This window comes from Anastrepha ludens, chromosome 2 (genome assembly GCF_028408465.1).
Source record: "Anastrepha ludens isolate Willacy chromosome 2, idAnaLude1.1, whole genome shotgun sequence".
NCBI classification, from domain to species: Eukaryota; Metazoa; Arthropoda; class Insecta; order Diptera; family Tephritidae; genus Anastrepha; species Anastrepha ludens.
In genome coordinates, this window is record NC_071498.1 from 142,171,260 (window position 1) to 142,189,265 (window position 18,006).

General features: G+C 36.2%; 1 protein-coding gene and 1 pseudogene across 1 annotated transcript in view; one reads left to right on the plus strand and one right to left on the minus strand.

The window, feature by feature from the left end:
- Positions 1–4,570: 4,570 nt before the first annotated feature.
- Positions 4,571–6,032, minus strand: LOC128855159 (heat shock 70 kDa protein cognate 4-like; annotated as a pseudogene).
- A 4,133-nt stretch (positions 6,033–10,165) lies between these two features.
- Positions 10,166–18,006, plus strand: part of LOC128855168 (protein timeless homolog) — a 55,761-nt gene continuing 47,920 nt past the window's right edge. The window contains exons 1-2 of the mRNA XM_054089870.1: positions 10,166–10,319; positions 10,434–10,482. Coding sequence (XP_053945845.1) covers positions 10,166–10,319; positions 10,434–10,482 — 203 coding nt within the window. The remainder of the gene's footprint in view (positions 10,320–10,433; positions 10,483–18,006) is intronic.

The window sequence follows — 18,006 nt, forward strand, 5'->3', positions numbered from 1 at the left end:
ATTTATTAAAGAGGGTGTGGGAATGAACGCGAGCAAAGTGCGAATTTTAATTTAGTTGACCGATTTAAATAAATAACTTTTTTGCTAAAAATAATAATAAAAAACAAATAATAAATATATTTAAAAATGTAATAAACACATTTGAAACTACAATGAAAATATAAAAAAATTGCGAAAAAAATATAAAAGAACCTTTTTTAAGCAACCTTTAAAAAACTGTTGATGAATAATTTTGTTTTCACCTAAAAGCACACATTGTCTTAATTAACTATAGCACTAGGTTCTATGAACAAGTTTAAACAGTTCTTTTATTCTACGGCGGCAGTCGCAACTGAATGGGTTGGTACTTGACTACCATTCGGGAGTGCAAAAGTTTGAAACTCCGTGCATGAAACACCAAAATGAACAAACAGTTTTTTTTTCTAATAAGCCGTTCGAAGTCGGCTTGAAACTGTTGGTCCCTCCATTTGTGGAACAACATCAAGACGCACATCTCAAATAGGAAGTGGAGCTCAGTCAAACACCGAAAAAGGGTTTACGCACCAATTATATAATATATATGTATATATGTATATATATATGTATATAGGTATATATATATTGCTTATTACTTAACAAAACCATAAAAACCTGAATTTCGAATTTTATAAAAAAGATGGAAAATTGCACAAACTTTACATTCCAATTCCATGGTTTTTAGTTAAAATTTTTAGTATGGGTAACTTAGTCCAAATTAAAAAAAAAAACTCAAAAACTTGCATTGAAATTTCACAATTTTCAATCAGTAAGAATTAATGGGACCAATTCTTAAACCAAAAAAATTACAAAATTTTACACTTTCCAATCAATAAGAATTGATGGGATCAGTAAGAATTGATGGCATGAATTCTTAAACAAACAAAAAATTAAAAAATTAAAAATGTTTACACCTTTTAATCAGTAAAAATTGATGTGATCTATTCTTAAAAAAAAAAACGGCTTCAAAATTTACACTTTTTAATCAGTAAGAATTCCTCAGATGTAATGGGCATCAAACTCTGGTTGTCTTCAACCATTGCTACTTCATGAAGCCTATTCTTCATTGATTGCTTCAAGCTCTGGAATTCAATTGCCGAATCTGCTCTGTGTGTGCATGAACATTTGAACGTTAAAAGTAGGTGCTCGAAGATTAGCCAATCGCTGGAATTAATAAATGAAAAATTACATCAAAAGTATCTTATGTATCAGCTCTCGAATAAAAAATAAAAATTCCTAACCTTATGTCACAACAAAAAAAACAAAAAATAATTCAATACAAAACGGTTCAAAAATTTTTTAATTCGATACCATAGACCAAATTTACCGTATTGTGAATATCATAGAATCGGCTGCACTAAATACAAAACAGTTAAAGAATTTTTCAAGTGAAACTTCTTAGGCGTCGATGCGCGAGCGAGAATGGAGAGTAAAATTTCTAGCCCATGCAACGTTTTGGGTATTTTCGTTCCGCGAGAGAGAATAAAGATATTAGGTAGAGGAAAAGGAGAGAGAGCTATACCTTCTATATATCTTAGATACACTTTAGGCTATTTTTCCTGAGTTTTTCCTTGTGGTCGCTAATTTCTAGTGAGAAATAACACTGCCTACTTTTTGACGCTTGTTTGTTGGTGCAAACTTGTAGGGAATATATTTTTGGTGCCTACTTGTTGGCGTTATATTTCCTTGGTGCCTACTGGGCGTTTTTTAGTCCCAATTTTTTTGGCGTTTTTTTTGGTGCCTTCTTTTTGGCGCTTATTTCCGTTTCCTGGCTAGTGCTTGTGCGTACTATAAAGTGCCATCCATTCCGGCGTCGGATTTATTGGTATTGCCTTGCGGTAACTTGTACCGTTGCTACGGAAATAGATTCGGTGCATTTTTGCGGGTGTTAAATGCTCGGAGTAGTGCGCGTTGTTGCCACGATTTGTGTCCGTCGTTTACCTACACCGGTCGACTCTTCTCCGTTATTCGTAAATTTTGTCTATTTGTATTCTCTGCAAGTGATGTGAATTTATTTAGATATATATTCTTTCTCCGTCTCTCTCTGTCTCTCTTTCTCTCTCATTCTCTCTCGGGTCTCTCCCTCTTTCTTTGTATGCCTTGAAAGTTTCACTTCTGTTATGTGTACTACGCTACACGCACTTTTTTTTAACCGTAATGCCTTCCTTAAATTGTTTTATAGTGTAACCCACAGCCATATATACAATGCGAGATGTGGCGCACTAAAGGCATCCAGCGGAAAATTATCACCACATTTCACCTCTCCTAATATTATATATGAAAAACTACTTTTGATAGTTTTTATATTCTTTTTTGATATACTAAAATATAGACAATGCATATTATTTCACCACGGTGGTAAAGGATTGTGACTGAGTTTGGCACCAACTAGAAATAGCCAAGAGATGCCAAGTAATTCTGCATTCGGTCTTTTAATGCAGAGGATACATTGATCTTCCTTTGACACTATCAGCGAGTTCAGAGTTGGAACTTTTACATCTATTTGTACGAATGACTTGGTAAGCAGTGCTAAACGATTTTTACCCGCTTTACTATGCCTTAATCCTCGTTAAGATCCTAAAGCTAAAGATCGTAAAGCTCCTAAAGCTCATGGTCGCATCTTCTCTGTGAAGCTCGCCGATGCTAGGACGCAAGGCTTTCTAAGCTTTCGTTGTTTCTCTGGAACACTCAAATGGCCATTTCAACGAGCACTTTGAAATTTCATACTCTTCATGTGGTCATTGAATAACTTTTTTACTAAATTAAAAAAAAAATTATTTTGAGCATTGGAAATCTTTATTTAGACATTTGCGTGCTCGATTGCTGGCCTGTTTGTCTGTTTGAATACCGCAGCTGTATAGTTCACAAGTGTCAGATATGAGTGACGTACGACGCCATTTGAACAAATTAACGAAGCATTCCGATAGGATGATTAATTTTGTGCCACCTTGTATTTAGGAGTTGATGCAAGGCCTTCAGCAGCTCCAAGAATGTGATTTTGAAATCGTTAGATAGCTTTTAACCGGACTATAATAGTTTTTGCTTCGGCTTTAGGAAAAGTGTTCATGGCTGCTCAAAAAGGTCTCAATGTATCTGAATACTGTAGATGTCCTTACTCACAACTTTTTCTCTAGATTGAGAAAAAAACATTTATTTTGCTTGTATTTTCGATCCACCGTAACGCACCGGTTCTGACCGGACTATCTTTCTCAACTTAGGACGTGAATTTAACATATTTCTATTATAGCTTACGACTTGCGCTTCCAAGTAGCTTCCTAAGCTTTAATTTTCTATCGATTTATCGATATAATCTTTCAAAAAGAACCCTCGAACAGGACGAAAAAGGTCAGAACCGGGTGCCCAACCAGGGGTTTTAAAAATGGTGTCAAACGGATGGTTAAGGCGGTTCGTAATAGCAGGTTTAGCGGAGGCCCAAAAAACGTCGAACACTCCATTGTCAAACTGCAAAATAGAAACAAAAATTATACAAACAAAAATCTTCTCTAGGCGTATTTTTAAATAAGTAAAAATTTTAGAACAACTTTCAGCAAAATATACGTAGGTATTTCACTTTCATACCTATATCCATTTTGTTTATCCCGTTTATTTAATTTTCCAGGCTTCGTTTCTCCTTTCCTTCCTTCAACAACAAATGCCATAGACTCCCAAAATTTACCTCCTTTGAACTTCGTAATCAATTCATACCTCGAAGAGGAAAAACTTTCCGGAATTCCAACCTTTATGAGCTGCATATATCCCAAATCAATTAATTCATTAATTCGATATGACAGCCAACAGCAAAGTGTCATTTGAGGTAGCGCTGCAGCAGAACTTATAAGCAAGTCTGTTTATTTGCAATTTCAGCTCTATTAACGGCATCTGTTTTTATTGTTTGCTTTCATGTTTCTATTTTCCTTTCATTACCATCTACTCATACAAATGCACATGTATGTGTATGTGTATCAACTATGAAAATAAGGCAAGGAAATTGCAAGTCAATCGATTGGTTCATACAACATTGTGCACTTAGTTGAAAATTAAATGCGTAAGTCAAAAATTATGTGTTGGTATTTGTGTTTTAGGGAATGTATAGATATTAATAGGCAGCGTGCATTGCAGCGTGCGAATATAGAGAGGATAGAACAAGTGCCAATGCGTAGAACAAGTGAGATCTCCCAATGAGGGAAATAAAAAAAGTACTCCTTTTGACATGATTTCGCATCAACAGCTGAGCCGAAATTTGTTGTTTTTTGACTCCGTTATTACTCGTTCTAAAACTGAAAAGCAGATAAACATAGTTTTCAGAGATAAAAAAAATTCAATATTTCTATGACTAATGAAGAAAAAGTTGTAGCTAAAAATATAAAAATATGCTTGTTTAAACATTTTCGTAAAAGTGGTTCAGTTCTAATAATTGCAGAAAGTTTTGCCGTATATACAATCGAGCATCGCTTGCATCAATACATACCTTTTACAAACAAAGGGTGAGGAGGCCCTCGATGCCTTTTTAAAAATGCTGTAGAAAAAACGGAGCTGTTTTTTTTTGTTTATTCTGCTAAATCGCAACGAATTGCTTAGTCGGGCTCCTCGCTGCACCAGCACCTGGAGCACTACCAGCTCCTGAGAAGCCACCGGGAATACCGCCGGGGATACCATTGCAGCACCGCCGGCATCTTGATACAACTGGGTAATAATTGGATTGCACAGATGCCACTTCTTTTTGACAGTGCTCGTATTCTTCTTTCTTTCGTTACACTGGTCCAAAACGGTGGCGCGATCTGGTTCGGACAACTTAGCTTTCATATTCTCCTCATCTAAAGTAGCCTTCATGTTAATGCAGTATGACTCCAATGAGTTCTTGGCGGCGATTGTCTCATTTTGCATCTTATCTTCAGTGCAGTACTTCTCGGTTTCGTTGACCATACGTTCAATATACTCCTTAGTCATTAGACAAATGATCCTTATCGTTCGTAATGGAAATCTTCTTTTCCTTATTGGTGGAACGTTTCAGAGTGGTTACGTGCAAAATGCCGTTGGCATAAATTTTGAAGGTGATTTCAATTTGTGACATACCAGGCGGTGCTATTGAAATACCAGACAGTTCGAATTTGCCGAGCTAATTGTTGCCCTTAGTCAGAGCACGTTCAGCTTCATATACCTGAATCAACACACCGGGCTGACTGCCCGAGTAGGTAGTAAACGTCTGAGACTGCTTAGTTGGAATGGTGGTGTTCCGCTTGATCAAAATACTCCACACACCGCCAGCGGTTTCAATATCCCAGGAGAGGGGAGTAAAGTTGTGCAGCAACAGATTTTGTACTTCTTGGGATTTCTCACCCTGAATGATGGCAGCTTGACTCGTCGAAACGAGCACGAGTGATCGAAGTATAGAAATCGACACCTTCGAACAACCAGTCGATTCCAATGCTAGCTTGAGTGGATGAAGGCAAAGTACGCTTTGGGCGCTCACAATCTGTGCGCAGAACGCTTGTTGGCAGTCAGATCCTTTTTCTGCTTCTGAACGAAGTGAGTGATGAGACGACTGCTGAAATCTTCACCACCCAAGTATGTGCCAGTCGACTTAACCTCGAAGATACCTCGAAGACAGAATAGACACATCAGAAGTACCACTATCCCAATCGAAAATCAACACATTGCGTTCACCAGTAGCCTTTTTGTTCAAACCGTAAGCAATAGTAACGGCATTTGGCTCAATAATAATACGCAATGCATTCAAACCAGCAATGGTACCAACATCGAGAAATGTTGAAGTTGGCGGGCACAATGATGACAGCGTTGGTAACTGTCTTGCCCAAATAAGCCTCAGCGGTCACCTTCATTTTCGTCAACACTATCGCTGCAATTTTTTCGGGGCAGCAAGTCTTTTTCTCATCCTTTCAGGTGACGCTCATCTTTGGTTTGCCATCAACATTAACCACTTTGAAGGACCAGTGCTTCATAACAGACTGGACGTTGGCAACGTCGAATTTGCGGCTAATTAATCGTTTGGCATCGAAAAGTTCCAAACGAATGTAAATTTGCAATATTGATCGTCAGTTACCCTTCTAAGTGGGTGGCATCGTTCAAATACCTTGAAACTATCGTATCTGCCGACGCAGCAGCCAAACAGCATTCTTGTACCAGTGCGGATAGCTCAAGTCAAGTACCGCCTATATTACAGCAATGAATGCCTAGTTGAGCTGGACGACTTCAAAAGCGCCGACTACATCAAGCTTCAGTGTCGTAAGTGGGCATGACATATTCTGAGGCTGGACCCAAACGAAATTGCAAAAACCTGGATGTGTACAATTAATGACGACGCTAAGATATTTGGACTGTAAAAGTAAAGAATGTCTGCAAAGGATCGAGATTCTTGATATAAGTTATTGAGGGAGGCCAAGGTTCAATCCGGATCGGCACGCTAACAATAGTGATTTTTCTTCTTTTTTTGTTATCGGGACAACTAGCAACTATAGCACTCAGACAACATTAAGTCCATTGTACTGCATTCGCTTTTTAATTTAATTATTGTAATTCTACCCGATCACCGAAGAAATCTGAGTAGATCTTGTGGTGCCAAGGAGCCAAGACAGTCACTTCTTAACACATCAGTGCCAAAGACCTCAAGCCTGATTCGAGCATAGGCCGGGCAGATACACGGAAAGTGGTCTGCTGTCTCATCCTCCTCCCCGCATGCTGGACAGAGTGCACTATCTGAGATGCCTACCTTTTCCTTGTGCTTTGTCCTTAGAAAAATGCCCGAAAATAGTCCAAACAGCTGCCTACAGTCCCTTCTGTTTAATGACAGGAGAAATAGCAACAGTCGGTTGGACATGGCAGGAAACATCAGTTTTTATGTCAAGCTATTACAAAAGCACCCGATATCTATACTAATATACAATAAAAGAGGAAAACTTTGTTTGTTTGTTTGTAACGAATAGGCTCAAAAACTACTGGACCGATTTTAAAAATTCTTTCACCATTCGAAAACTACATTATCCAAGAGTAACATGGATTACATTTTATTTTGGAAAAAAATAGGGTTCCGTAAGATATTTGGATTTTTCGGACACAAACTGAAAAAAATCTTATATATAAAATAAAGTCAACTTTTTGTGTGTGTTCGCTAACCGGCCGTGTCTGCACCGAATTAAACCAAACTTACACACAATGTTAAGAAGGTATTGGAGATGGTTTCCGTATAGTTTGGATACCTATTGGTGGATAGGGCTCGAGATATAGGTCAAAACGTGGACCCGGGTAACCTTCGGATGTGTTTGTACAATATGGGTATCAAATGGAAGCTGTTGGTGAATGCTTTAGTTCAGAGTATTTTTCATGCCGCTCCGTGACTAGAGTCTCGAGATAGAGACCAAAACGTGGACCCTAGAATGTCTTTGTACAATATGGATATCAAATTGATGCTGTTGGTGAATGCTTTAGTACAGAGTATTTTTCATGCCGCTCCGTGACTGGGGTCTCGAGATATAGGTCAAAACGTGGGCCCGCATAGCCTTTGGTTGTGTATGTACAATATGGGTATCAAATGAAAGCTGTTGATAAGTGCTTTAATACGGGGTAATTTTCATACCTATTGATGACTAGGGTCTCGAAATGTACGCCAAAACGTGGACCCGCCGTGTCTTTGCACCGAATTAAACCAAACTTACACACATTGTTAAGGAGGTATTGAAGATGGTTTCCGTATAGTTTGGATACCTATTGGTAGATAGGGTCTCGAGATATAGGTCAAAACGTGGACCCGGGTAACCTTCGGTTGTGTATGTACAATATGGGTATCAAATGGAAGCTGTTGGTGAATGCTTTAGTTCAGAGTATTTTTCATCCCGCTCCGTGACTAGGGTCTCGAGATATAGGTCAAAACGTGGACCCGGGTAACCTTTGGTTGTGTATGTACAATATGGGTATCAAATGAAAGCTGTTGATAAGTGCTTTAATACGGGGTAATTTTCATACCTATTGATGACTAGGGTCTCGAAATGTACGCCAAAACGTGGACCCGCCGTGTCTTTGCACCGAATTAAACCAAACTTACACACATTGTTAAGGAGGTATTGAAGATGGTTTCCGTATAGTTTGGATACCTATTGGTAGATAGGGTCTCGAGATATAGGTCAAAACGTGGACCCGGGTAACCTTCGGTTGTGTATGTACAATATGGATATCAAATGAAAGCTGTTGATAAGTGCTTTAATACGGGGTAATTTTCATACCTATTGATGACTAGGGTCTCAAAATATATGCCGAAACGTAAACCCGCCGTGTCTTTGCACCGAATTAAACCAAACTTACGCACATTGTTAAGTAAGTATTGAAAATGGATTTCGTAAAGTTTGGTTGTAATTCGGAGGAGTGGCAACGGGTACAGCGTTCTTTTGAGCCAGCCATAATGTCGCTTACTTTTCTAACGCTTGGGGCGGAACTGAACTGTCAAATTGACAGTGTGAGTTACAATGTGTCAATATTTCTTTCTGATTTGGATGCCATAAGGAAAAAACGTAGGTGCAACATGTAAAAATTGTTTGTGAATTTTTTTGGAGTGGATTTTGGAACAGTGAATAATTTCTTACGAAATTTGAGAATTTAATGTGAAATCCGAATGAAATTATGTGTTCGTGGAAAAAAAAATTTTTTTCGTTTTGTTTTTTTGAAAAATATAAATGGATAATGGTTAAAAAAGCTCCAATGCTTAATAAAACATATAAATTGAAACGAAAAATTCATGGATGATCAGGAAAAAAGACGATTGTTTATTCATGTGCGTTGATTTGAAATTTATAAACAAACTTCTTTTTTCCTGATTTTCAATTTATATTTTATATTTACTCAAAAACAAAAAGAAAAACAAAAAATATTGTTTATGCCAAAGCGCTTGAATAAAGAATAAAGAAATAAGTAATATGAAAACCATATATTTTCTGTTCTAAACCATATCTATTATATTTTAGTGTGCCCAGCGAAGGGGGCCGGGTTTGCTAGTATATGATAAAGAGCAAACAAGCCGGCATCACACCCTGTATATGTATATACAACTTCGGCATGTATTTTATACGCCAGCAAAGCAGATTGTTTTGAATTTTGTTGTGAGTTGAATAAAGTTCGCTAAGTTCAAGCATGATTTGTACTGGCTACTGCCGGAGACTACAATTACTAAGGATGTTTTATGTGCATACATGTATGTATATGTATATGTGTCCATATGTATATGTATATGTAAGTACAAACATGTTTAGCTGTTGCATTATCCAAAACCAGGGCAGAGGAACAGCAATTGTTGGAAAGTTTGTATTAGAGAGGAGAAGAAAACTTGTTTCTTGTTTTTTGTTTTTTTTTTGTTCGTTGGTTAATTAATTAGCGTCTGTGGACCAGGACATATACGTACAAGTAATAATGTATATACGCACACACTCACATATGCTCGTGGGCACTGTTTTGCAGTAGTTTCACTTACAAGTTACTGGCACCCGGCACTTGCATTGCTTCTTTAAACAGTCGAGCTAATGGATATGAAACTTATATGGAAAATAATTAAATTACTAAATATTCATAACATTCGGAGACTGGGTATTTTGCCATAAAATTTTACATCGTTCATGTTCATAAATTCACCAGAACTAACTGGCGTACTGCTCGGGCTCTTAGCAGGAAGGTGCTTAATCTCATTTACAGCCTATTATTCTTGATTTGTTATTACTGCCGAAGACATTCCAATTCTCCGCTGCTCATTATCATTATAACGGCAAATTGCTATACATATAATCCCTCCTGCCTACATTTTAAGCAAAAGCGACTACGCTGTAGTATCCAAGTATTCACCCTGCATTGAAATATTTCCTTTTATGCATAACACACAAACGCACACATACACATTTATCGAATGAGAAACGGCATACCTTTGCTGCTGATGGTGTAGAAATTTAATTTGCTGCTAATGTTCTTAATGTCAAGTAAATCTTTGTTCCAATTGGATTGGGGTGCAATGCACTGATACCTCTATTTATTTTTTTTGTTCCAGATTTTTTTTAACATTTCCTTTATAGCCACCCTTAATCTGTGTTTCGATACTTGTTTGTTTAGTATTTATTTGAAAATTTCTATAACACAGCGTGTCTGTGCGATATTTCTGAAAATGCATTGGTGGCTTAATTTTTATTTTTTATTTTTCCCTCTATTTTTTTCAGCCCTGCCTGCGGAAATTGAAAATGGTGATAACACGGAAAACGCTCAGTTCATTGAAGGTGAAGAGGAGGAAGACTACGATGAAGAGAATGAGGAATACCCAGGTAAAATTGGTTTTTGTCTGCTTTTTTTATGACATTCAAATTCTGGTGCGAACAAAGGCATCCCTTTAAATCGGTCTATACGATAAAAATTTAATTTTTTTCTTTCGCACGCAGATGAAGGACTCGTCGAGAAGCCATTCAAATTTGAGGACTTTGCGAAAAGGTGAGTGTAGTGTGAATGAATGTAAATCGGCTATTTATGAGAAGTAACAAAAAAACAAGAATAATTGCAATAGATAGAAAAAAATTAATAAAATATATTAGAATAATAATAAAGTATTGTAAGTTAAAATGAAATATTCATTACAACAAATAACAAATAATTTTAAATTAAACGAAATCAACTTAAATGAACTAAAATCAAATGTAATGAAGTAAAAAAAGTAATTAAGTTAAATAAATTAAGAAAGATAAAACAAAATAGAATAAATAAAAACCTAAAGAAAAAAACGTAAATTCATAAAAATAAAATGCAATGCAATGAAGTAAAATAAAATTTTATTAAATTAGCCGAGATAAATCGTTATGAAATAAATAGAAAGTATAAAAATAATTTGTAATATTTTAAATAAAATAAAGTAGGGTAAAAGTGAAATAAAAAAAATAAAAAATAAATAAAAAGAATAAATATTGTATTGTATTATACAATAAATTAAATCCAAACCAATGAAACAAAATTAAATTAACAAAACAAAACTAAAATATAACGAAAAAAAGAACGTTTTATTAAATTTGAATAATTTGTTTTAAATAAATAAAAGAGAATAAAAATAGTAATTGGGTTTAAAAGAATGTCAATTAAGTAAATTAAAAAACATAAAAAAATAAAATGGAATACAAAAAATAAAACAAAATAAACTAAGCTAAAATGATATAATAAATAAATGAAATTAAACGAATTTAGGTTAAATTAACCACGATTCAGTATTATAAAAAAAAGAAACTAATTATTATGCATTACTTTATTTTAAAGAAAACAAAGAAAAATAAAAATAAAACAAGATTAAATGAATCAAAAAAATTGAATAAAACAAAGGGAAATAAAGAAAAACAAATTAAAACAAATAAAAATAAAAAAGTATTATACAATAAATTAAATCCAAACCAATGAAACAAAATTAAATTAAATTAAATTAACAAAACAAAACTATAATATATAACGAAAAAAAGAATCTTTTATTAAATTTCAATAATTTTATAAAAAAAAAGATTAAATGAATCAAAAAAATTGAATAAAACAAAGGGAAATAAAGAAAAAAAAATTAAAACAAATAATAATAAAATTAAATTAAATTAAATTAATTTAAAATATCCGCTCTCAACATGTAAAATGCTCATTGATTGAGAATTTCACAGATTTGCTGACCGGAGGTGGCGAGTGGAAACTACTTGCGTTACGACCAGACAAATCTTGCCATCCTACAATCTGAAACAGACAAAAACCCTTATAAGTCTTTCGAAACACGGACTAAGGCATATAACATCTCTTATCACCGGCCACTGCCTTTTGGGCACTCACGCACGTCGGCTCGGGGTTCCTCAAAACGACCTGTGCAGATACTGCGAGGAAGAAAGATGGGGAAGTATCGAGCAGGCATTTGATCTGGAGTTGTCCCGGTCTAGTCAGAAGTCGACTCGCTCTTCTAGGCTCTCCAACAATTGACAATCTTTCAGTACTCTCGAACCTGAAAATCGAATATCTCATCAAATTCTCGAAACGAATTAATATCTTTGACCAAAATCTACAATAAAAAATCTCGGTTAGGTGGGGAAATCATATAACATAATGAGCTCTAGGGCAACACAACGCACCTTACTTGCGGTCTATGTGGCACTCCGATGCGGGGTCACCCTTAAACCAACCAACCCAATTTAAAATATTTAAAATAAAACAAAATAGGATAAAACAAAATCAAATAAAATAAAAGAAAAATATCATAAAATTTAAGAAAAATTAAATAAAATAAATTCATTTGAAAGAGATTCATCTAAAATCAACCGGACAAGAGAAATTAGTTTTATTAATAGATAATCTTGTGCCTCATAGGGCCTCAGGAAATATTTTTCAGATTTTCGAGAAAAAAATAGACAAATAATTGTTTAAATAAAATCGAAATTAAAAAAAAAAATCATTCGATCAGGCACCAGTTTTTTATGTTTTTAAAAGCGCATTTTATACAATTATTCGGCCGCCGTAGCCGAATGGGTTGGTGCGTGACTACCGTTCGGAGTTCACAGAAAGAACGTCGGTTCGAATCTCGGTGAAACACCAAAATTAAGAAAAAGATTTTTCTAATCGCTGTCGCCCCTTGGCAGGCAATAGCAAACTTCCGAGTGTATTTCTGTCATGAAAAAGCTCCTCATAAAAATATCTGAAGTTGGTGTCGGCTTGAAACTGTAGGTCCCTCCATTTGTGGAACAACATCAAGACGCACACCACAAATAGGAGGAGCAACTCGGCCAAACACCCAAAAAGGGTATACGCGCCAATTATATATATATATATATTTTATTGAAATCTACCAAGCGCATTTAAAGTTTTGCTATGGATTTATGTAGAGTTGTTGTTGTTGTTGAGGTGGTTGAACACTTCCACTGAAATACAACTAATTAGTGACCAGCACCGGTTTACTACCACTATCTCGTGTGATGATGTATTTTTTTTGTTGTTTGCAAGTCAGATCCATTATGTAGAGTTATGTAGAGTTATACGAATTATTTAATTACTTACACTGTGTCATCTATTCCTGGGTCATATAATAGTTCTTTAGCCGTCATAGCAGTCATATCGATTTGCTGCTGCCTACGTAGCATTCTACCTTCTCGAGTGCGCTTATCTGCCACTTTCATACGTCGATAGCTTGCATTTGCTGCTATCTACTTGCTCTCGAACGCTCCGGAGCGCCCGAGCACCCTTTGTTAATTGTTGAATAACTCGAAAAGTATTTCTCGGATTCACTTCCACTTTTCACACAATATTTTTCAGATACTATACTTAAAAAAAATGCAAAAAACAAACAATTTTTTTTAAATTCTGAGTACCCCTAACACCTTAAACTAATTTATTTTAAGTGCAAGCCCATTGATCTGGCTGACTCTTATATCCCCAAGGTCATTATTATCATTGAATAACGATGATTAGTATCATTCAACAGAGCAGATATCTGACAGACTCTTCCTCCACCTTATTCTTGCAGTTTCTACTATACTGGGTTGACCATATTTGACGGACCCGACGGACTTCGATGACTCTTTGGGCCCATTCCAATCGACGAGGCTTATCCGCAGGCAACAATCTTTGCGTCAATTGAATCTTATATGGGAATAAATGCAAATCAATGCGGATAATTCGTTGTAAAGTGGTCCGAGCAATGCCCAACTGCTAAGAACGGCGATTTGGGATGTTCTTGGCGACGTCTCAACACTGGTCCTGTCGGTTTTGATTTGGCCTCTTTGGATTAAAAAGAGCATCACCAGTCGAAAACCTTTCGTACAAACGATTAATGGTGTTCTGAGAAGGCACACTTTTCACATTATTTAATTTTTTATACGCACGTTGAGTTTTCACAATTGACTTCTTTTGTTGAATGTAAATTTCAACAATTTGGGAGCGCTTGCGTGGTATGTACTGTTCCACGGTAAAAATCTGCTTAGACTGACGCTTCCAACTCGGTATGTCATTAAGCGATCTGACGTCTCTGTCAAAAGATACAGGGTTGCCAGATGGGTCCGTCGAATATTAACAACCCTGTAGTCGAAATTAGGTACGATCAATCTTTGAGCATTTCAACCTAGGAGACAGTGGCCTGTGCTCAAAGCAACTAACATAGAGACGTTTTCCCTTGACCAATTGAGAAGCACCTCACGTCCTATTCTGGCCAGATGCTCTTTGTAGCGTTACATGCCAGATTATCATCTCGTGTTGGCCAAAGTGGCAAAACTACTTGTACAACAAAGTTTGTAGGTTGAGAGAAGTGGACCTACTCCATTCTTGATCCTAGGTTAGATGGCAAGAGTACGATGGGTACGCTCTTAATCCTATACAGGTTTCAAAAATCTTTAATTCAAAGCGCAAACCTTGTATTCGTTCATTCATTCATTAATCCTAAATAATAATTAATTTATTGGTATTCTACATCTAATATATCTCGCTGAATTTCCTCAAAGGTTTCTCTAAAACTTTTAAATTCCTCGGATTATATGCTCAGCTCATTTTATTCCATAAAGTCTGCACTCTTTAATACTTTCATTGCCATTGCCTTTTCGCGTAGCATGCACAGCCTTTGCTATACTTTTTTGCGCCGCTTGGAACTGTAGGATGGCACAGAAAACTGCCACTTCAAATTAATTTAGTATCCATTCTTATTGTAATAACACAAAAAGGGTTAGTTGCGGCATTTTCTTCGCTCACAAAAGCAGTCAAGGCAATGCTACTAAGTAGAAGAAAGAAAAAAACTAATATAGACAACAAAACAGTTGAAGAATGCGTACAGCTTGGGGCAAGACCCGCGGCAGCATGACAGCCGAAATAAGAGCGACGCAACTTTTTCCCCAAAGTAACTAATTTATTGTGTTTGTTAGTCTGCATGAGGCGAGTCAAATTTGAGTAGTGAAAAGTAAAGTAGGTTGAAATTAAATTTACCAACTAACGGTTTATCAGCCACGCCGTACCCAGCTCGCCTCTTACACGTGCGTGAAAATGAAAGTAGATGCGATTGTGAAGAAGGGTTAAATTTCTTAAGTCGTTTTGTTGAAATATTTCTTCTTCGTTTTTATGCCCTTTACTATGTTTGGTTTTTTGTTTTAGTTCTTATTGTTGTTGTTGTGGTGGTTGCTCCGCGGCGTTGCTAATTATGTGGGCGTCAACTTGCGCGGTCGTAAAAGGATTTAAAATGGTACGTTTCGAGTTGAGAATTAAAAGCGAAAGTTTATTTGCTACCGCATTTCAAGCGCTTGTTTTTTTTAATTTCTTTTATTTAATTTTATTTCATTTCATTTCATTTTTTTTCGTCGTTTATGTTGGGAAATAAAAATACCAAAATTAAATTACTGTAACGAAATTAAATTCCGCTGGACTTATTTTATTTCCTACGACAACATAATGAGCTCACGGCGCATTCCTTTCGTTGGGCTGCAGGCAATGGTTGGTTGGAAGGTAGTAAGCTTTTAGGCGCCGCGCGCACATTCTCGAAATGAATGAGTTAATTACAAAAGAAAAATGGGTTTTAATTTGATTTGTAGGCAAACGAGCTTCGGTCGCTCTGTGTGGCTGTGTAGCTGTGTGCTTGTGTGTGCGTGTGTTCAAGTGGTTGTGCGGCTGGCATAGTGGCATTGTGATGTGATGTGAAATGCTGGAAAATGCGCCAATTATTTGGCCGAAAGCGCAGGCACATCCCCAATCTGTATGGCCCTTTTGACTTTAAGACCATGGTTTCGTTTGACTTATATTGAATTTGTAGTATTTTCACTCCAGCGCGTTTTAATGGGATGTGAGTGTTGCGCCGGTGTGCGCTTGGGCAATTAACTTTTTTAATAATATCAGCGCGCGCTCTACAGCCATTGCTGTTGTATGCTTTTGCGACTATACACATAAAAAACCCAAGCATTGGAGTCACACTTTGAGCGCCAGTCATTTGCAAAGTCAATCAAACAATAGTTTTCCTTTCCTTTCTGTTTTCTCGACTTCATCTGCATTCTTCAACGCCATTCTCTTGTACTTCTATTTAATTTTTTTTTGCACTTTAATTACGTTCGTATCTCTCGTTTTCTGTACCCTTGATCTACTGACTAGCTGCCAGCTGCCAAAGCTCACCGAGTAAATTTATTTTGTTTGCATGATTTTCCCCAATTTCACTTCTCCTATCAGTTTCAGTTGTGCCCCTCTCTCCCTCTCTCTCCCTGTCCTATTTAATTTTTCTTCATTATTTTTTAATCTTCTTTTACATGCAATTTTTCACTTTCAAATTTTTTTCCTATTTTTCGAAAGTTATGCAAACAATTGCTGCTCTGTCTCTGCATGGCCATCCAAGCTAGTTTGCCGTCGCTTTAATTAAGGATTATTCATCCTCCATAGCGTATTGGTGCGGATATCCTTCATTACATTTAGTCAATTCGTCCTCGCCAAAGCTCGCTTGCCCAGGCAGCATCAGCAGTAGCCGTCACAACAGTCTTAGTATTTTTTTTTTTCATTTTTTCTTCCATTTACTGTCTGCTTTCTCTGGTTCTTTGATACAAACGCATATACGTAGTGAACAAAGGAATCAAAAGAGTAGAGTGATGCTTGTGACAAAGCAGCAAAGATAATGGTAAAAATTTCTAATTTAAAAAATGTTGAGTTGTATGTAAGGAAAAATGGGAGATAAATAAGAATGAAGCCTCAGATGTCTTTAATGAGTGAAAGCCATTCCGTAGTCCTTTCTGGCTTCACCTACATTTTGGTGGGAAACATTTAAGTCATGAGCAGCTAACGTAGAACTATTAAGAGTGCGACAAGCAACCTGGTACAAGACACCGAATTTATAGCATTTGGAAAATGCACGAGGGTTGATTTTTATATTAGTTTGGGGGACAAAAAAGTCTATTATTTTTGTCGGTGTCCAACGATAACAAACGTTTATGAACGTTTTTTAGCTTTACTAATGCCCACGTATGCTTCTATCTCACGATATGTCACACGACGATCTGCCTTTATCATTTGAAGCACAGCATAGATTACATCGGGGTCAGCCACAGCATTTGGACGGCCTTTACGATAATCATCCTGGAAGGCTCGTTGGTCACATTGGAATTCCTTGTACCAGCTATGCGTTTTACAGTGACTATGTGCGGTTCCTTAACGCCAGAAGTTGAAGTAAGTTGATCAGTGCATTCCTGTCTGGGTAATCCACGTCAAAGCTCGTAACAAATAATAACACGAACATTTTTACGACTTAATTCCACCTTTTGGGTGAGCTGAATTTTTTAGCTTTCTGAAAAAGGCGCAAACAAAAAACTCGTTAGTGAAAACCTTATATGTAGATTTATGCTAAAAAATACCAAACTTTTTAATAAAAATATTAAATTATAACAGCTCATCAAACGTAGTATTGCAAAAGTGCGAAATGTAAAAGGCAACTCTCGTATAAGGAAATAGTGGCCTGCCATATTTAAAGCTGCTTTAAAGATTTTCACTTGCATCCAAATTACTAAACTGTGTCCATATATATTATATTATCGATTAAAGTAAAACACTTTTTAAAGTTTTATTGATTAAAGTAGCAGCCCTGCTAAAGGTTTGTCTGAGTTATCCTCTGTTTTTGGGATACAAATCTTTCACTTTTCACTATATCGTACTATACGATTTTCCAATGGGGTTGTACTAAAATGGAGTAAAAAAGTTATCGTATTTTATTTTCTTTTTGCTAGATATTTAAAATTATTATTTTATGTGAATCCTGTAAAAGCTTTGAAGATCTGCAGCCACGAATGTTTTTTTTTTTTTTTTGTTTTGTTTTGTTTAATTATCACCCGAAATAAATGTGTCAGAAGAGAATAACTTACTATAACTCCGAAACTGTTTTCAAAATACTTCGAGCACAGCACCACCTATCGAATAAATTTTTGGCATAAACATGATTTTATATAAATAGTATTTTGAGTAAGAATCGAATCGGGCTGTTAAACCAATTTTTCAAAAATTTGACTCCAA